This window comes from Pectinophora gossypiella, chromosome 3 (assembly GCF_024362695.1).
Source record: "Pectinophora gossypiella chromosome 3, ilPecGoss1.1, whole genome shotgun sequence".
Classification (NCBI taxonomy): Eukaryota; Metazoa; Arthropoda; class Insecta; order Lepidoptera; family Gelechiidae; genus Pectinophora; species Pectinophora gossypiella.
The window spans coordinates 1963226-1985109 of record NC_065406.1 but is presented as its reverse complement, the minus strand read 5'-3'; the positions used below and the strand labels follow the sequence as shown (position 1 = coordinate 1985109).

At 37.7% G+C, this 21884-nt stretch overlaps 1 protein-coding gene and 1 long non-coding RNA gene across 4 annotated transcripts in view; both read left to right on the top strand.

The window, feature by feature from the left end:
• The window catches only part of LOC126381125 (uncharacterized), a 124407-nt gene that overhangs the window by 100182 nt on the left and 2341 nt on the right, over positions 1-21884 (top strand). The gene's annotated exons all lie outside the window — the stretch shown is intronic.
• LOC126380730 (uridine-cytidine kinase) lies at positions 48-21821 on the top strand. 3 transcript variants are annotated; one of them, XM_050030338.1, is made up of 7 exons: positions 49-239; positions 1151-1410; positions 2150-2292; positions 3036-3133; positions 4731-4779; positions 8276-8380; positions 13225-13863. In XM_050030338.1, the coding sequence occupies exons 1-7, from the start codon at positions 144-146 to the stop codon at positions 13272-13274; spliced, it is 801 nt and encodes a 266-aa protein (XP_049886295.1). In that variant the 5' UTR covers positions 49-143; the 3' UTR covers positions 13275-13863. The 3 variants fall into 3 exon arrangements, with proteins under 3 accessions (XP_049886288.1, XP_049886295.1, XP_049886304.1); XM_050030331.1 differs by having other exon boundaries at positions 48-239; positions 8276-13863; XM_050030347.1 differs by lacking the exons at positions 8276-8380; positions 13225-13863 and adding an exon at positions 19923-21821 and having other exon boundaries at positions 59-239.

Genomic DNA, 21884 nt, shown 5'->3' with positions numbered 1-21884 from the left:
GTAAAACGGAATATTAATATTTTTTTCATTTGGCAACATCGTCACAAATGTCAGTGTCAACGTTTTTGCGGAGGACTGGGGTTTCTGCGTATTGTGGTGTTTTAGCGTTAAGAATATCTTATAGGTGTAAATTTACTCACAAAATGACTGATAAACCAGCAGACCATACAGGCACAAATGGATTTGAGAGTAAAACTCCGTTTCTGATCGGCGTGGCGGGCGGCACAGCAAGTGGCAAGGTAACCTTGTGATTCGTCGCAAATTTATCGATTTTCTCCCCTGAATTTCTAATTATATAACTAAAAAGACATGAAAGTGCCTAAATTTAGTGTCACATTGCATATAAATAGCTGAAACAGGTATTTCAAAGTCTGTTTTTTGCAATGTAATATGATAACCTCTTAACTATCAATAAACTAGGTGTTGTTTTCGTAAATGCCCGTGAAAGTCAAAACTTCCGCATTGCACACGAGAACAATATGAAGTTGATATATAAATTCGTCTCTGAGGTGTCGATACGATAACAATCCGATTACAGCATACCACATGGGTATCAGGAGTGAAATGTAACCTTATGATATTATTACCTTTTAATAACAATAGAAACTTATAATAGGTAGCCCAAAAGTAGATACTTCATGTGAATTTGAAAGAAATACACAGATAGAGGTTGTTATCACCAGTAAATATGAATAATGTTACTCCTAAATGTAGATTAAACATAAAATTACAGATCAAATAGAATAATCATCATAATATTATTAGCTCCAAAAATGGATAATTTAATTTACTTTTCCAATAACACAATGAAACAATTGACTAGTAACAGAATAACAGGTAAATAACTATAACAAAAACATAACAATACCGCACTGGACTCGTCGAGCATAATGCACACTGTTGGAGAACCAGCAATGAAATGAAACTTGTTTACCAGAATTCCTTTTATAGAACCATACCCCTACCCCAATTATTAAAAATTGCTAATACCTAATATATGTAATATTTTTCACTACCATATGTATATCACTATTTACTTTTACATGTTCTGTCTCTTTCTTTCAAATGTTTATGTACATAACTAAAAAGGGTTATGTTTTTCGTAACTATGTTTTGTCTCTGGTTTTTAATGTGCCACCAAAATTTCCAGTCAACAGTATGCCAACGTATTATGGAGAAGCTCGGTCAGCAACACAAGGAGCAGACAGAAAGGCGGGTGGTGTGCATCAGCCAAGACTCGTTCTACCGGTCACTGACTCCTGCTGAGAGGCTCCGTGCGGAGAGAGGACAGTTCAACTTCGACCACCCTGATGCGTTTGATGACAAGAAACTGTTAGCTGTGTTAAAAGATATCCTTGCTGGGAAGAAGGTGGAAGTTCCAGAATACGATTACATCAGTAATGCTATTCAGTAAGTGAATTTTATGGCTATCATTTAAACGGTCAGCAGAATAAGTGGTTGTACAGTTTATGGTTTAAGAAATTTATTTCTCCAAAAGAATACAATTCACTTAACTAGAGAAATACAAAATACCGTAAATTAAAATTATCTTAGTGAGTGATGGATGGACGCGTAAATGCTATGAGTGGTAAATAATTATTAAGGTTACAATAACAGGAAATCACTATGAGACAAACAAAATATGCTATAATAAACCCAACATTCTAATATTTTATTTTATAATAACTACTGGCTGGGCTGCATTTTAGTCAGCTAATAAATATATGTATTTTGTCAGCAAATTAACCCCATCTTCACTTACCATCTGAGAGATGAGATTGTGGTCAAAATCTTACCTATAATGCATACAAAAAATAAAATAAGATGTGTCTAGACACAGCCAACAAAAGCCAACTAAGCAACTAAAAATAACAGTGATATGATCAGTTCCCAAAATGTATTTTGTTTGTTTTTATGGCTGACTGGAACAATTATGCTGACCAAATAATTAATAATTTTAATTACATAGCTCATTTTCCTTGCAGACCATTAAAATAGGTAAAAATTGATGGAATTTTCTATTGAAGAATTTATGAAAACTTTTTTTCAGTTTCATACTTTTACGACAGAAAATTAAATACACTCGATATCTTCAACTCGTATGTTTTTATTAAATCAATTAAATTATAATGTCATGTCTCCCCACCAGCCCACACCGGTCACACACAATCTACCCAGCAGATGTGGTGCTTATCGAAGGGATCCTTGTGTTCTATTTTCCGGAGGTGAGGGAACTCTTCCACATGAAGCTGTTCGTGGACACTGACTCTGACACCAGCCTAGCTAGGAGAGGTATGTATATATTTGTATGTTTACTTTGTAGGATTAATGCCGTAGAAATGAGGTTGTTGCGTAACATCTGCGTTATTAAATTGAGTGATAGAGTGAGAAACAGTATGATAAGAGAGAGATGTGGTGCAAAAGCGATATAGTGACTAAGATTGAGCAGGAAATGTTAAGTTGGTTTGGACACGTAGAGCGGTCGAAGCATAATAAGATTGCAAAAGCGCTATATAAAGCGAAGGTTGGTAGTAGGGCTGTCAGAGGAAGACCTAGAAGGATGTATATTGACCAAATTGGAGATGTCCTTAGAAACGGTTCAGTATGATCTACTCTGAACCGGCGTGCGTGTATGAAACGATTGATGAGTGTGGAGGAAGCAAGACAGATGTGTCAGGATCGAAGCAAATGGAATTCCATAGTCTCTGGCTTACCCCAGTGGAAAATAGGCGTGAGTTTACGTATGTATGTATGTTTACTTTCTTGATAGAGCCTATTCTGATATTTTACTTTGACAGTACTAAAACTAAATACTAACTTGTGACCCCTGCTGTGTTGCTACGGGCGCGCGGGCGACTTTTTTTAAAAATAAATCTGTGATAATATAGAAAATATCTGTTTACAAAAGAATATGTGTTGTTGGATTCTATACTAACTTGTAAACAATATTTTTAAGCTACAATTACTGTAGCTTAGATATCAGTAAATCTTTTTTCTTTCTTTTTAAATATGACTTATGTATCTGATGTATCCAGTACCTCGCGACATCATGGAGCGCGGGCGCGACCTGGAGCAGGTGCTCAACCAGTACATGACCTTCGTCAAACCAGCCTTCGAAGAGTTCTGCCTACCTGTGAGTATGCATAGCATCATATCGTCGCTTTACAAGGAAAACCACGTAAGCGCTTCCTTGTAAAGTTACTTATGTTATCAATGAAGCGGGGCCTTTGGCGGCTCAATAGTAACCCTGACACCAGGGTTGATGAGGTTGGTAATCCACCTCACAACCCACACGAGGGAAGAGAATGAATTATATTGAATGAAATGAAGATTTTTAATGATTTACCAAAAAAGTGCTCCGTGGTTTTCTATTAAGCGACAATATACATAACATAGCATTACGCCTGTATCGCCGAAACGGGTAGGCAGAGGTATATAAAATGTTTCCACCCACCTACCACAGCACGTCCGTCCTTCACAGGCGGTAAGTTAGTACTGAGCAGACAGCGCTACCCCCACCACTTACTCAACATACATTTATTGGCCAACACCATAGATTTACTACTAACGTAGATTGTACATCAGCGCTCAAAAAGTGGGACGCAAAGTTACTGTTAATATTTATAGTTGACAGTACTTTACCTCAGTGCGCGATTAGGCGCCGAACTGGCAACACGAGGAAATGCGTGGTAAAAACTTGCAAAAATAGAAGCTCAAAGCGAAAAAAGAAGGATGGAACATCATAATAAGTAATGACATTGTGCATGTTATCATAGTATAAACAATTTAATTTTCGCGGTAAAACCCACCGAAATTGTTAAAAATACACTAAAACAAGTAGGTACTCCCGGTTAATCCGAGTCGCAATATAACCCGACCGCGTTACGAAGCACCACGCGCTAATATACGTAATAAGTAATAATATTTTTTTAATTTGACACGATTTTATTGAATGTATGTATATATCGCTTTGTATAGCTAAACAAGCGCCAACTTTTCGCCGCATTTTTGTATCGAACGCTGTATCTACTACGGTAGTGGTAAATCAATGGCCAACACAGTTACGCATACACTACAAAAGGGTTCCCAACATTTACTACGGAGTTTGGCAAGGTCGAGTCAAGTAGCGAGAATATCGAGAAGATTCAAACTCCTTACTTTTTTAAAATAAAAATAAAAATAATTTATTTCAGGAGATGCCCATAAAAACATTACACACAGACACGTAGAAGGACATCGCAAGAAAATTTAAAAGGCCATGTGAATAGCATTCCAGTGCCTCCAAATAGGGCAATTATTGTTTTTTTATTTATTTACTAAGGTATATACAACATTACAGTGTAACCTAATGCACTGAATGACGAGATAACAATATATAAACTAATATACAAAATAAATAATGAATGAAAAAAGAAGAAAAATAACACTATAAATAACATGAAAAATTACAAATATAAAATTAAAAGGTAAACTAGAGTGTTTCCCTTTTTTCTTGCTGCGCTATTGTCAGGTATAGGGACAGCGCAAGTGGTTAGAACTCTTCCTTTCCTTCATCTTTTTCTTTGACATATTTGTTTTTTCTTATTTTACATTTTGCAATTAATGTGTAACATACACATAAGATGGTCCAACACACAAAAAAAAAAAACATCAGAATCAGACATCCTTTACACTACCTATCTGCGACTTTCCAAAATCAGTTCCAAACAAGTTTAACTTGTTCATTTCAGACAAAGAAGTTTGCTGACGTCATCATACCCAGAGGAGCCGATAATCTGGGTAAGTTTAATAGTTTCTATTTACATTTTACGGTCACGAGCATTAATATGTATACACTTTGGTACCATGTCGCATTAACTTTTTTGACAAATTGAACTGTAACTCTCACTAAATGTCAAATGTGTTAGTGCGACAGAGTACTAAAGTGGGTACATTATATTGCTCATGACTACGTGATTATATGTGATTATTAAAACGTAACCATATGCAACGGGTTCGGTTTTAAACATAAACCTACAGATCATAAAACTGTGACTTTCCAGGCTATGTTGGCCAAAAATAATATAGAGGGCGCTGTCGAGATATAACGTGTTAATTATCTATTTTCTCATTACTCGGGTACACAATTCAAAAATACAATGTAATGGCAGAAGCATATACAGGGTGTTAATGACATCGTAACGAAAACTGTGAGGAATGATTCAGACCATGATTCTGAGTTGACATCACATGGAAGTATGGAACTAAAAACAATTTAAGAAACACCAAAATTTTTATGAATTTTCCTACAAGAAATTCCACTTGATATCAACTCAGAATCATGGTCTGAATTCGTCATAACTCATAATTCATTTATTCACCTTAAAAATGGTAGGTATAAGTGTCCTTCAGTATTCGTTACGATGTCAGTAACACCCATACCTACTTGTATGGCTACCGTATGTACTTGTACGGGGTGTAAGTGACATCGTAACGAATACTGAGAGGGATGATTCAGCTCATTATTCTGAGTTAATATCAAGTGGAATTTTCCATTTCAAAAGTATTTATTTATTTATTTATTTGGCTCACAAAACAGGTTGGGATTACAACACTAAAAATAGGTACAAAAAAAGAATGTTAATGTGAATGTTAAAGTATTGAATTGAAAATAATCAAAAAAAAAAAGAACTGACTTGACTAGTTGGAAACTACCCTATTGGTAACTTTTGACAGCGCTCTGAGTGTTACACAGTATGTTTTATTATCTGTAGGATTTTTGTTCACGTTTCGTATATCGTCTGGGTGTACGAGTTTTTTTAATGAGTGTTTCCACCTGCGTGTTTTTATTTTTACATTCAATCATACTATACTAGTGGTTCCCAATTCGTTTATCCTGCTTACACTTAAAAAAAGAGTTGAAAAAACTGTTTAATGATAAAAGCCTAATAAGGTGAAGAGGAGACGTTGGTTCGGCTGAGAGAGATATATGCACCCCTTTCAAGCACACCCCGAACAGTACATACAAATATCTCAAATTCAAATTCAAAAATGTATGTAATGTATTCAGTAGGTAACATAGTTACACTTTGAATCGTCAATTTTTACATAACGAACGTCTCATCCGCCTAAAACTGCTGCTTCTCACAACCTGTATAGCCGGGGAAAAGAAGCTGCAAGAAAAACTCGGCACAGGGCCCTAGAAGTTTTTTATCTCTTTCTTACCCTGTGCCTCCTTACCACGTAACTGCAAGCGAGACAGACATACCGCGCTCCTTCTTAAAGTAACACCTAAAGGGGGTGAGGTAAATCTAGCTAAGCGCCCAATACGAGTTGGTGCGGGGCGAAGAATTCAGTAGTTTCCCAGGTCAAAGATAAATTATGAAATTCTGATTTTTACTAAATAAAGACAGATCTAAAAGTGACAATAAAGTTGTTTTTTTTTCTGTTAAACTTATGTATTCATTTTAATAAAGAAAAAATTAATAGTAAGTGCGACATTTTGTCACGTTTTTCTATGACGTCACAGGTTGTTTTCCATAGTAATTTCGTGTTTTGTCGTTTATTAAAAAGTAACTGATTTGACTAGGTGGAAACTACCCTGTTACCGTTCTATATGTAGTATTTATTACTCTTTATTCTTGAAGCGGAGGACAGGAGTCCTAGTACGGCTTTGAAATAGACGGCTCTGGGCGGCACTCGCGTCAGACTGGGTACTGCGGGGCGGAAGGCAAGAGGGAAACCACCGCCCTATAATCCCTAAAAAAGTATCATGGAGAATGCGACACCGACAAGAGCGTGGCTCTTAAGTTAGTGATGATTCTTGAAGCAACCTTACGTACCCTTGAGTACACTAATTGGGAACTACTGCCGATTCTGACAGACGCGAACTTAATTCTAACTTATCTGACAGTTTTAAAACTAGCTGTCTCTTTCTGTTACTTATAGTAAGTAAAGGATGACACTAGTTTTCATCCTGTCTGCCAGAAACAACACCACTGTTCTACACGTCCGCAGCGATTACCGTTATCCAAACATTCGCGAGATTTGAATATTTTATATTATATTCACGCGATTACGGTTTATTTTAAAGTGTTTGTAAAATAATCCTTCATGAATAAGCTATAAGGTAAGCATTACAAAGGTCATAGCCACTGCAACAAGGTATATAGTTATAGGTAAACAACTCACTTCGCGTCGTTACTCCTTGCACCTGTATTCCTTCTCACTCCTTACATCCTAATCCTTGCATCTATCCTGTAGGCTCTGCACGACAACCACGCCGCGAGCTGCGCGAATTATATCGAGGCCTTCGACCAATAGCCGTTTGACGTCCATCTACGTAGATAGCATTCGTATCGTTTATTGGTCGAAGTGTTCAATATAATTCGCGCCGCGCGCGGCGCGGTTGTCATGCAGACCCGGCTGCTGTTAGTATAGTCTCTGATGGAAATATTGATTAGTACCGATTCGGGCGGACACAAACTTAACCTATTTTTTTCTTTGGCACCTCGCGCAAGAAAGAGAGCAAATTAAGTTAGTGGTTGCCCGATTCGGCGCCATTGCCGAAATTCGTTGTTTCACTTAAAAAATATCGAATAGTGTCTCGCATTTGGCTTAATGCACACGTGGTGGATATTTTACTCCGTGAAAAATAGTCTTATAGTCTATGGCTGAAAATAACTGTACCATAATATATTTTAACTGTACTTTTTGCTTCGCCGTAATCGGACAGAAAGATTTGGTTAGTTTGAAGTGATGAACAATGATATCGTTCTGGGACCAAGAATATTCAAGTCCAAGGTATCATCACGATTATAAGATACGGTTTTTTTGCCTGGCCATAGACTAAATCCCTTATTTTATTCTGCAACGAATAAGTCAGTGATATGGTCTATTTTTCACGGACTAAACGTCTCTACGTTCAGCGGGTCTTAAATGTTCCCATCAGAAATACTAGGGGCTTGCTTCTCCATATTCTGATACTATCTGACAGTCTATTCAACCCTCGCGACATGGCAACCGTGCCGCGCGGCGCGAATTATATCGATGGCTTTGACCGGTAGCCCTGCGAAGTCTACTGTAGATAGCATTCGCTGCGTCTACTAGTCGAAGCTCTTGACATAATTCGCACCGCCCGCGGCAGGGTTGCCGTGCAGACCCAGCCAGATAGTTTATCAGAAACTGGTGTCAGTTGAAGTCGAGTTGTTTACCTAATTGAACTGCAACCAAACACTTCTTGCAGCGGCTATGTCCACCGCAGCTGCCGTTCTGACACGTTTCTCCGTTGTTGCAGTGGCTATTGACCTAATCGTTCACCACATTTGGGACATAATGTATAAGAAGCGGGCCCCGCCGGCGTGCAACGGGAGCTGCAACGGACACGACGAGGAGACCAACGGTAGGAGGATGTCTGGCAGCTCGGAGGATACGCTCAGCCGATAGTGCTGGTGGTGTATCTGGTAAAACAGGGGCTGTATATCGGTGTAAACTATCTGTATGGTAATAAAGTCCAAAGTCCTTTGAAAATCCAACCTCGTGGTTAAAACCAGTGACTAGAGTCCTTTTGAAATCCAAACCTTATTTTTTTAAATACGGCGTCTGGAAATCCGGGCCGTAAAAATATGAGTACAAAAATTCTATACTGGACGTACTTAGGTACTGATATTTCCCATTCCTAAAGTTATTTTAATATGTTATAAAATAAAAGTAAATCCGGGACAAATACAGTAAACCGATTATTTGTCACATATACAAGAATCATTAAAACTGTACGTAAATCTTTTACTAAAAGTACAAAATATCTTTGCAAAGTAAATTAAAAACATTGGGCGTGGGTAATTTATTTTTTACGAAATGGCAACGCAGATTCGGATGACGTCAGCTGGGCTAACCTTGAAATGCTAGCTGTCAGTTTTGAGCATACCTGGGGGGTTAAAATGGCCACATTGAAGCAATTCATCTAAGAAAGCAATATTGCAATTTGACATTTGCGCATACAGAAGTAAGTGCGCAATGCAAACAAATGTCAAATAGCAATATTGTTTTCTTATATGGATTGCTACGATGTGGCCATTTTAACCTCCCTGGTCTTCTTATACCCTGCTGTTTACTATCTGTAGTAAATTATGTTGCCCCAAATTAAAAGGACGCAGAATAAGTCATACAGAATAAATATATCGGTATACAGCCCCTGTGGTAAATCTGTGACTTCAAGGGATAAGGGGAAACCAAAGCTATATTTCTGATAAACGCACTCGATGCCCGTAATCTGACAATAGGATGCGCAGGGGCACTAGTAGACAGAATATAAGTTCCAGACACTCCTCAAAAGTATTGTTCCTTTGCCAAACCAATATTTTCAATGTATCGAAAGTCAATTTAGAAAAGTCCGCTTCACTAACCGGATCGGATATCGACGGGTATATCTTAATATAAATGGGGAGATGTATGCTGGAATCAGGGCCATAGTGTTGTCGAATAATCGACTATCGATTAATCAATTATTTACCCCTAAATAATCTAAATAACAGTCTATCTTCTAGATATTGAAAAATACTATCGATTAAGTCGACTACATTGCAATAATCGATTAATCGATATAATTGTAGAATTTCCAATATCGATAGATATATCGATAGATTTTATTTAGTGGCTTGAAAACTAATCAATTATCAGTCCATTATCTGGCAACACTAACCATAGTTGATTGAGGAAATTAATGACAGGTTAAAAAGGCTACTAAGGCCAGAGCTGTTAAACCATATCAAAAAAAAAATTGAGGAGGTGTTTAGCCTCGCTAATAGGCAGTTAATAGCTGGGGTAATATAGTGCATGTTCCGGTTAATAGCATACTACATCCCTTGGAATTTGAATGCCATCGCATACTTATAGCTCGGTAGTTGCCAAAGATCCCCTTTGACCTGGAAGTCACAGGTTTGTTCTCGAATCAACATGGGTATAAGTCGCAACGTCTTATAAACAGTATGTGTATTTTGTAATGTAAATGTAATTACGTTACCATAACTTCACGCATGTCCTGTGACATAACTCGTAATTAATTGCAATTAGTTAAGTATATACTTAACAATTTAATATTGTATAAATAGAATCTGTTATAAATCCATCTATGCAAGCTTACATGGAACAAATTAAAGAGAAGGCCAACGTCGTGTCTTATAAGAAAGTCAAAGAATTGTCCCTTGATAGACAAGAATTGAGAATTCTACACCTACAAGAGCGTGGCTCTTGGGCCCATAGCATAGCACACGGCGTATTTCAAACGCGCAGATTACGCGCGTATACGCGATTCGACCGCAACTTTGTAACCTATGCACACGGAAACGCGCTACAACTGCGCGCATATATCATCAATGCAAACGCAACAATCAGTGTCTACTGTAATGTTTTTTAATAAAGAAGATGTTAAGTAAATGGAATAACAATGAAATAAAACCAATAGGTAATACAGAAGTAAAATAAGTATAAATCCAGTATAAAGCCATCTTCCGGTTCTTGGTGTAAAGTCGCTGACAACGAGGCCTAACGATAGCGAGTCGATGGTCCCGGACCTTATATTGAACAATCCGAGATGGCGCTGCGTCCAATACCACACAAAAAAAACTATAAAACGGGTCCCCCGTAACTCCGCAGGCTGAAAGAAATACGGCATTGCACTACAGCGCCGAAGACGCGCGTCTTCTGCGCGTTTAAAATTCGCCGTATGCTATGGGCGTTAAATTGATGAAGAAATTCATCTAATCTAGCCTATATGATCCCACTGCTGGGCATATTCAGGCTCTGTGATAAAAAAAAAACGTCGCGTGAATAACAACGAAACGAGGCGCACCGCTGTTATACGGTAACCGCCTCGATTTGACGCCTTTGACGCTGTCATTGTTTAGGCGACAACAGTGCATCTACCAGTATATTTATACAGAGTGTTAGTGACATCGCAACGAATACTCAGGGGGATGATTCAGACCATGATTCTGAGTTGATATCAAGTGGAATTTTCAGTCAGAAAATTCATGTTTTTTTTGTTTTTTAATTATTTTCTGTTCCATACTTTTACGACGGAAAATTCCACTTGATATCATCTCAGAATCATGGTCTCAATCATCCCTCAAAAGTATTCGTTACGATGTCACTAACACCTGTATGATCGAAGGTTCTTTGTATTGGTTTTAGAAAAACCGTATTAAATATTAATGCAGTTATTGCTTGTCGATATGCGTGAAGTAAACCTTTTCTCATTAATATAAAGTAGGCTAGCGCGTGCATATTGAGCGCTGAGAAACAGTGGCACCCAAGACACTTCATACCGTCATTGCCAATTTAAAAGCTCTCAATTTAATAGTATTTTGCTCCTAAAACATTCAGTACAAACACTTATGTACGTAAATATCAATTATCTTTTAATATTTTTAACACCCAGTCTGATTTCCCTTGGCAACGGAGAAGTCAATTGCTGGTCGGCAGAGCCACTGTCATGTAAGGCGTTTAGTTTATACTATCTGGTTGACCAATCCTTTGCCTAAGGGATAGGTACACGAAAGCACCTACGAGGCTGGAATGATCACTCAGGGTGTTCAAAGCCTCGTTAAAAATAAGAATAAAAAAAAAAGTTTTTTTTTTTTTAATTTCTGTAAAATTGTCCCGATTGCACATAATAGATTTTAAATTAGCAACGACGATACAAAAAACTCATTCTTACAGTGTGCCGTGTAACGCTAAGTGCGTGCGAGACAGATAGTCCTCGCGCTCTCTTTCTCCCTCGACTAAAGTAAAACCCAGAGGGGGTGAGGTAAATCTAGCTCGGCGCCCGATACTATTTGGTGCGGGGCGAAGAGTTACCGTTCTATGAAAAACAGTGCTTAATTACCGTGCCAATGGTGCTAATTCCTGTAAACACCATCTAATTTTATTTTAAGTTATATCTGTCATTTTCTTATCCGCCGAAAAGGAAAGGGACGGGTAATCGGCAAGCATAAAATTTATGGAACACAAGTCAATTTTAAGCACAAATCTAAATCAACCGTCTAAAAATTTGCATTGGCTAATAACCCGACAGAATTAAGTTAACAGCACACGTCAAACGGTTTCCATACCAGCGAGATACCTTTTTGATTCGCCCGGGTTATCCATTCATTTACTCATTCTTTCTAAAATTAAGAGCTATCAATCATCCGCCCCTTTCCTTTTCGGTGGATAAGAAAATGACAGGTATAACTTAAAGTAAAATTAGGAGGTGTTTGCAGGAATTGGGGCCATTGCCTTCTAATCTTCAGACCGTCTTATACCCATGTGTTGTACTTTACGTATTATGTTTAGTTAAGTTCAAAACTACGTTAAACTGTTATGTATAAGGCTGAGACGCTTTTACAAAGCATAGGTTAAGATAAGGGTTTTTTGTTTAGACTAATAACGATTTCGTCGGAGGAACTCAGTGTAATGTCTTATATAATACATTTATATATGTATGTCTTACTAGACAACGTATTATAAAGTGCAGAGCATTTTAAAGTAAAACTTTGATATATATTTTATATATAAATACTGACAGACAGATGGTCGATAGGTTTAAAAAAAATCTCAAGTTGTTACCAGCATTTACATTTATGTCGATTCTAACAGACACGACAAAATTTATTATAGTTTGACAACTCTAAGCATTTTGCTGTCTTTTACTTGAGAATGATGGTTTAAATGACATTTAAAAAGCAAAATTACTAACTGCCAAATCATGATATGAAGTGATTTTTGCAAATAGTATAAAGAGATCTCAATTTTAATCACAGATTTTCAGCCATTTTGATTTAAAATCTATTTCTACCAATTCCAAAAATGCTCAGATAAAAAGTAACTAGACGCCATAAAAGCCATTCTTGTACAAAATGTACATAAAACAATGTTATTACAACATTACATAGTGTTAGGTTGCAATTGCAAGCGAAATTCACCTTTCCTTACATCTGCTATCAAGCTTTCTGTACAATATCATATAAAATTAGATTCGACCAAAAGTCCTCAATGAACAGAGAAATATAGAACTGTAGCCGCAGCATGGAGCCCGCATAACGCGCGCGATGCAATATAGAAACCAGTACTATTACCAGGCTACGCGATAAATAAGCCAATTTTTAGGTTCAAATGTCGCGTCGCGCGCGATATGATAGATATCCGGGCTCCATACTACAGTTATCGTTGCCAATGCGTCTTTTTTTCTCTTTCTATGTCTGAAAGGCGGAGTATGCAGTGAGTTGCGACGCCAACCAATCGCGTCGTGGTATTGACCAATCGTCGTTCGAAGATTTGGACAATTCAAACAAAGTATTAATTTAGTCTTTAAAAATGTATTTTCCCAACGTGACGTTCTAAAAAAATATTTTGCTTTGACGGACATGCTTTTTTTTAAAACTAGAATCAGTTACTCCTTCAAATATATCTTTATGAATTTGACAGCTGTCAGAATGGTACGTTTTTTTTTTATGTTTCACAATAGACAGCGCTGCTGTCAAACAAATATAGTTGTATTTAACGGAGTACAACCGCCAAAGCAAAGTATAGGAACGTCATTTGTTGTTAACTTCCTATATTTTTCTGTTCATTGTTCAGTGGCGTAACCATACAGTATTGTAAAAAAAAATCCTTACACCGTTAACTGCTTGGGAGATAAATATCAAAATATGAATGTTATAAATCTTAACGTATTGAACAACAAAAGTTGGAATATCTTAAAACTTTTTTTAAGAGCCTGTTTAATTTTAACAGTAAGTAAATAGTAAAACTGTTAGAGTGATATATGTCTCGTCTCTTTCATACTAAGCTGTATACCGTTAGTGCGAAAGAGACGTTAATGCACATAGACAGGCTTGACAGACAGAGATGTCCTGCTGTAAGGGGTTTAGTTACGCCACTGCCATCAGTAGCACAGGGTTTATATAATTGTATACTTATTACAAACCGATCCTAAGTAGTATGTAACATATAGTATAGTATTTGTTTAGTATATATTGCATATCAATAGTATTACACTCCCTATCAGACTAGCCACTATTTGACTTTTGTACTATTTTACTTCCGCTACAAGTGCCCACGTGATTCAACCGGCCCCGGCAACCGGAACAGCGCTCGCTCCATTCAAACAACAGCGTCCGCTCGACTTGCTCCACGCTCTATCGAAACAGCGCTCGCTCATTAAAAACAGCGTCCACTCGACTCTCTGCGCGCTCTATCGAAACAGCGCTCGCTCATTTAAAACAGCGTCCGCTCAACTCGCCGCACGCTTTACTGAAACAGCGCTCGCTCGTTCAAAACAGCGATTGGCTTAAGAATTCAGAATTGACCTCATAGGATAGGATTCATTTTCACGCACAATTTTGTGTTTCTATTAGAACATTATACATTATGATAAATGGATAATAGACAATAGAGAAACAATTCTAAATAAAATATATATGACTGACAATGTATGTATGACAATGATCTATCAATAGCTTAGTGTATATTTGTTGACTTTTTTTTTTCATTTCTAAATCTCGCAAAATAAAAAATATAATTAAATTAGTAAATTAAGCAGTTTCCTTAAATAAATATGATGGGTGGGCACAGTTTTTCGAAATGTTACGTTATAAATGTTTATCTATAAAGCCTAATTTTTTTTTTATTTTTTTTTCATTTTAAATTGTCAGCTAATCCCGGAGATAAGCTGATATTACTACTTAAGTGAGGAGGAGCTCGGTGGCGCAGCGGTAAACGCGCTCGGTCTGCGATTGTTGAAGTTAAGCAACTTTCGCATAGGCCGGTCATAGGATGGGTGACCATAAAAAAAAAGTTTTCATCTCGAGCTCCTCCGTGCTTCGGAAGGCACGTTAAGCCGTTGGTCCCGGCTGCATTAGCAGTCGTTAATAACCATCAATCTGCACTGGGCCCGCGTGATGGTTTAAGTCTCGATCTTGGGGGTATGGAGCATACTCCACCACGCTGCTCCAATGCGAGTTGGTGGAGGCTAATAGCCGGGACCAACGGCTTAACGTGCCCTTCGAAGCACGGAATCATCTTACTTTTTCGGACAATCAGGTGATTCAAGCCTGAAAAGTCCTTACCAAACAAAGGACAGTCTCACAAAGTGATTTCGACAATGTCCCCATCGGGAATCGAACCCGGACCTCCAGATCGTGAGCCTAACGCTCTAACCACTAGACCACGGAGGCTGTTAGACCACGGAGGCTGTTAAAAATTATTAAAATGTTACAATCCATTCACCTCAACGTTGCAAGCGTCAAAGGACAATGACCGTAACTGTATGAAACCTGTCCCCCCTTCCAACACATACTTTATACGTGTAAGTAGTTTCATTAGTGTCTATAAAAAACTAACAATTAGTGTTAGCTTCAAAATCCATGGGGTTTAGAAATATAATTAAAAAAAGATCATACTTAAAATACCCAAAATCATACTTAAAACCCCGAATTCCGGCTAAACCACGCTTTTCGAAAAAGTCGCCATAGAACAAAATTCAAAAACAAAAATATCGACTCGCTAAGACGCTTCGAATGAGATATGTCTGGAATCTCTTGACGTTTTGACTCATTGTCCTTTCAATTTACACATTTGCTATGACCTTTTAGTAGACCGTATTTCGTTTCCAAACAGACTGAACGCAATTGAAAAGACTAGTGACGAAAATTCCGTGCCCCAAACACTTTTAGGATAGCACATTGCACTCAACAAGAACTGCCTTGGATGACATTTGTTAGTACCTCCGCTAAGGGCATCTGAGCAGTAAACCTGATTCTCATCCGATCCGAAGCCAAGAATGACGGTAATAGACTATTAGGGACTTTCTAGGCTACGTAAAAAAATAGATGACTTAAAAATCCTTCGTTTAACCGTCTAATTTCATGGATAACAGACATAATGCATCTTTTATCTTTATTTTTACTTTACCTACCCCCTCCAGTTGATTGAGGGGAGGCCTGTGCCCAGCAGTGGGACGTATATAGGCAGTTTATGTATCTTTATTTTTGGGTATAGATTGACCCTTTTTATTACACCCAGGCACAGTACATCTTCCATCCATTAGTATTCTGATCAAAATAATGAGAAGCAATATAGGTAGCAACATAATCCTATCCATATCTGATCCAAATATCAAGCAGCAATTATTTTTATATATGTCTGTGCGTTACATTATATTTTTGAATAACTGTGTAATTACCACGACCACAAGCTACCATAAATTGTTCTATGGTCACTTAGATCGGATAAGAATGGGATAGTGAGACAACGCCCTAAACGCCCTTAACGGTCAGTAATATGTAGATTCAGCGTCTTATCAATCATGGTATATGAAAACCAGGTATGCTCAATCCTATTACAAGCCGCCATTGCTAGCCCTTTGATGACGTAAGTGTTACCACTGTGTTACCATTCAATTGGTATCTAACATTCCAAGGACGTAAATTTTATTATTAAAAATTTAATTAATTACTGGCTGCATGACCTGCATGTATGTACCTACACAGCTTCTCAATAAATGTTTCTTGTTTCTTGACTAATGTATTTAATTACTATTACTTGTCATGAGGAGCTCGGTGGCGCAACGGTTAACGCGCTCGGCCTGCGATTGTTGAAGTTAAGCAACTTTCGCAAAGGCCGGTCATAGGATGGGTGACCACAAAAAAAAAGTTTTCATCTCGAGCTCCTCCGTGCTTCGGAAGGCACGTTAAGCCGTTGGTCCCGGCTGCATTAGCAGTCGTTAATAACCACCAATCCGCACTGGGCCCGCGTGGTGGTTTAAGGCCCGATCTCCCTATCCATCCATAGGGAAGGCCCGTGCCCCAGCAGTGGGGACGTTAATGGGCTGGTGATGATGACTTGTCACATATATAAAAAACATTAAAACTGTAAAGAAAACTTTTACTAAAAGTGCAGGATGCAGGGTTACACAGGGTGGGATGACGTCAGCTGGGCTAACCTTAAAATGTTAGCTGTCACTTTTGAGCATACCAGCGGGCTTAGCACCGGAAGCGCGCGACTCTTTCTCGCCTCGACATACGTCACCCGTCACTCTCTCACAGTACTGCCCAGAAAGAGACAGATGATCTCTGTCGCGGCGAGAAAGAGTCGTGTGCTTACGGTGCTAAGCCCGCTGGTTTTCTTATACCATGTTATCAATCAGACTGACGATTTTAGAAATCAGACTCGCCAACCAATGGTATTGATATATTTTGTTTTTTTTTTACAAGTCAACAAACAATTTTTACAATTCCTTGAAAAAAAAATTGTTCATAATCGATTTTCGGTGCGTTGCAACTAAACTGTATGTTTGTCATCCTTTATTCTGCTTTATGTAATGTAGTCAATGTATAGAAGCAATTAAAAAAAAAATACCAAAAATAAAAAAGGTGCAATCGACTTACAAGTTAGAACGGTCCATGTTATATAGGTGCTATACGATGTAACAGAGAAGTTTTAGGATGTTTTAAACCTACTTAGACTATTTATTAGAACTACGTACCTCACGCCAGAATGCCCCATAAATGCAAAATGCGATTGCACCTATAATTGAATGTGATAATGTAAGTTTATAAAAAAAAGTTAATAAAAAATATGTGCTAAAATTTGATGCGTCGTGTATCTTGACCAGACACATATTATTATGAACCTTGGATTCAAATTCGTGTTCTTAAATTGTTTAGTTAGTACACCTATTTCTCAGGTCAACTTATAATTCTTCTAACGTGTGGGTTGTGAGGTGGATGACCGACCTCATCAACCCTGGTGTCATGGTTTTTTAGTGAGCCGCCAAAGGCCCCTGACATGACTGAAGTACCCACTACTTACATCAGTAAGTAGTAACCGGGACCAACGGCTTAACGTGCCCGAAGCACGGGTCATCTTACTTTCGGACAATCGGGTGATCGGCCCGCAATGTCTTAATCAAACTAGGATTCACAAAGTGATTTTTATTATATGTCTCCACTGTGATTCGAACCCGGGACCTCTGGAGGCCCAACGCTCATCCACTGGACCACAGAGGCCGTTTTACAATGGACGCACTATATTGTGGTAAAGTTTGTTAACATCATATTCCCCTACTCAAGCAAAAAAAGTTTATTTTCTCACTCAGAAGGTAATATTTTGTCGTCTGGTCAAGTTTAAAATTGATATTATATGTGTATAATTATAGATATATTGGATTATACAGGAATGTGGGAATTAAAATTCTACATCAATAGGCTAATCGGCTGGTGTATATCGAAATATTATGAAAAAATATCATAACATATAGTGCTTCCGCATTTTATGGCATTTATAATTCTTATAATTTACAAATTATGGACTTATTATTATCTTACTAATTCAAGTGACAATTGTTCTAGTATTTTTTTCTTCATGCATGTATCTGAATTTGCATGCATTGATTCTTTATGGTAAGCTACAAGTTAGCAGCGACTGTCTGCAAAATATTGAAGTAAACAGAAATTTTAAGCATGTAAGTTTGCTTAAAATTTCAAACACTTCAGTACCATGTCGCGTTAAACTTATCTGAAAAGTGAAAATGACATCTAAAATCTCACTAATTGTAAAATATGTTACCGCGACACAGTTCTACAATGTGTCTCCAGACGAGACTCTTTTAAACGGTAGCAGTAGAGTCCGCGCCACGAAGTCCCACGGCCGGCGGCGTTGCAGTATCTGCCAAATCTGCATAGAAAAATTGTGACTTCTCAATTTGTTCCATTAAAATCCGCGGGACTTGTTTCGTGGCGCGTACTCTAGACCTTTCATTTCTGATTTGATGTCTAAAAAAATTGCTCGCTGCTAAGTTGTAAAAAGTAATTCTCTCAAATACGTGTGTATTTTGTTCCTATAAAATGTGATATTTCTGTTCAAAAATTCCAGTTTTTCGTTTCGTCATAATATTATGATTTGTATTATGTTTGTTATCATTTTCAGCACAAAATACAATTATTTGTATTAAATTTTAATTCACTTTGTATTTGTAAACTTGTTTGACCCGTGATTATTGATTAAATAAAGTGTTTGCCCTCAAATTGTTGTTTTACTGTTACACGTTCCTGCTTCTATGCTTGGATATGTCCCTTATCAGTCTGCAATACATTTGTACTGTTAGTACAAGACCTAATCGTCAAATAGGCTCGAGTTTGACCACAATTTCACCTGATGGTAAGTGGCGATATGGTCTAGGGTGGATCAGGCTTACCTAGCATATGCGTATTAACTCTAGCCTTGAAGAGTTCATCTTTTTAAGACGCTTTTCCTAAACTTACTTCTCACCTGGTTCCCACTACTGTTGCCGAACTATCGATAGTTTGACGAACGATAATTGACATTAAAAATAACATAACAAATGCTCATAACTATTGCACACATGGGAACTACAAAATAAAAGAGAAATAGAAAGAGCATAACAAGCGGCCTTGCAAATCATCTATTCTATAGATCACTTAAAGAGCCACGCACTTATCGGTGTAGCATTCTTCATGCTACTTTTTAGGGAAAAATAGGGCAGTGGTTTCCCTCTTGCCTTCCGCCACGCAGTACTCTGACGCGAGTGGGACACTATCGATAGTTCGATAGTACTTTCCATAGCTCATTTAGATCAATACTATCGTATTGTAGTGTGTCTAAGTTGTGAGAAGCTGCAGTAGTTTTAGGCGGATGAGACGTTCGTTATGTAAAAATGGACGATTCAAAACTATGTTACCTACTGAATAAAGATATATTTGAATTTGAATATTGCTTCTGACTATTGCAAGAACTAACGATAGTTTTAAGACTATCGGTAGCCTATCAATAGTATGGATAGGCAACACTAGTTCCCACCTCAATTATTGCTGACCACTTCATCTGTATGCAGACATGCTGCATACCACTAACACTTCTGACAGCTATGTATCTTTTTTTTCCAGTGGCTATCGACCTTATAGTACAGCATATATCGGACTACCTAAAGCAGCCGACCGACAAATCCCTACCATACGAGTACCCAGGACTCCGCCCCACACAAACCTCAGTACCTGGGAGTCCACAGCGCACTGGCAAGAGTGGCAGACCACATTAGCTCAATATTTGTGCCTACAAGTCAATTGCGTAGTAGACAATTTATAGGGGTCGACATACGACACACACAGCAAGGTAAAAAGATCTTTCATATTTTTTGTAGTAGAAAGAAAGTCGTCTGTTGAAGTTAATTTTGTATTTTCAATAGGCGACTGTTTAGCGTTGTGATGTTATTGTGAACTAGTGCACATTATAAGGTTTGGTTGGCCGAAATGTCGATAGATTGGGGCCATTCGGCTTCTTTCAAGTTCGTAATGTGCGCTAGGTGTTAGCCAGTTGGCTCTAAGAGTCGACTTTAGATCGCCGATCGAATCGATCTAGGTTGTCGATTAATATAGACAAGCTCTCATACTCAGATTCGTGTCTTTATCTATGTCGTGGCCAGATCGTAGAATTGATCACTTCATGATGTGCTCGATCATTTCATGAAATAGAATATCACACGTTGGCCACATCTGGATGTAGTTTGGCCAGATCAATGAATACAAAACGTTTAACGACATGAGCACCTAAATACATGGTTACTTCATGATATGGCCAAACGTTGGCAATCATATCGTAAAATTAGTAACATGTTTAAAACTTGATTGATATTATAATCGATGAATCAATGTAATTGTACAATTTTCCATATCGATAATATTGATTAGGTAAATAATTTTGAATCTAAGAAATTAATCGACTATTCGCATTTTTATTACACCACATACCATGGACACCGCCTACAATAAGATGGCCAAACGTTGATTGAAGTATCATTAAACGTTGACGTTTCAACGGTATGGTCAACTTAAATTGGATATTTCATGAAATATGACCATTTCATAAAATGGTCAAACACATCATGAGATGATCAATTCTAAGATCTAGCCACGACATGATTCACAAATTTAAATGGTTATCGTTTGCCTTTAGAGTGCATCAATACTCAATAGTGCCTATTCGGCCGAACACAAACTTAACCTAATATTAGTTTGACAGCTCTTACACTATGCCATCTTTCACTCACGATAGGTCCTGCCAAATTAAGTTGGTGGGTGTCCGAATTGACACTAATGTCTATATTTAAAGATTTTTGCATTCGACTCTAACTAAAGGCAATTCGACGACGTTAATAGGAAAATTATTTAACTTAATGTCACATGTACAGTACACTATTAGAGTAACACACATAATGGGCCATCTACGTGTCTAAATGCGGATAATAGAGCCCACTACCATACACTATTAGAGTATTTAGAATGTGCTTTTTATGTATTGTGTAAAATTAACGAATATTGCCTAAAGCTGCATTTCCATTGACGCGGAGCTGTGCGGAAAGGACCGGAGATGTACAGAAATCGACCAATCACCGTGAGGGAGAGAGTGACAGAGCGTCTTCGTTTTTCGCTCTCACGAACGCTGTGATTGGTCAAATCCGCACATCTCCGCTCTTCTCCGCCCATCTCCGCGTCAATGGAAACCCGGCCTAACACCTGCTATTTCCCACTTTTAACAATATGTACATGAGAAAATTAGAATTAAAAATAATCTCACTACAACATATCTATCGGTAGAAAATAACATTTTAAACTTTATGACGAAACTAGTCAATGTAAAATGCGTTGGTTATATTGTTAACTGAATGGCGCAAGTACTTATTTTTAAATAAAACTTAACACAGAATGTTCCTGCTAATACTATAAATGTTCCTTGAAATTATTATTCAGAATACTAGGAATGGGGCAAATTTCTCCTGGTATTTATTTAAAATATTAATTAAAAAATGTAGCATCAATTCTCGAGCCTTTTGTTGGCATAATGACGATAAA

Excerpts from the sequence above, each read along its gene's own strand:
- LOC126380730 (XM_050030331.1), top strand. The coding sequence starts at position 48 with ATGTCAGTGTCAACGTTTTTGCGGAGGACTGGGGTTTCTGCGTATTGT. Across the intron at positions 2,293-3,035 it reads CACCAGCCTAGCTAGGAGAG|TACCTCGCGACATCATGGAG; the intron begins GTATGTATATAT and ends TGATGTATCCAG. Across the intron at positions 3,134-4,730 it reads TCGAAGAGTTCTGCCTACCT|ACAAAGAAGTTTGCTGACGT; the intron begins GTGAGTATGCAT and ends TGTTCATTTCAG.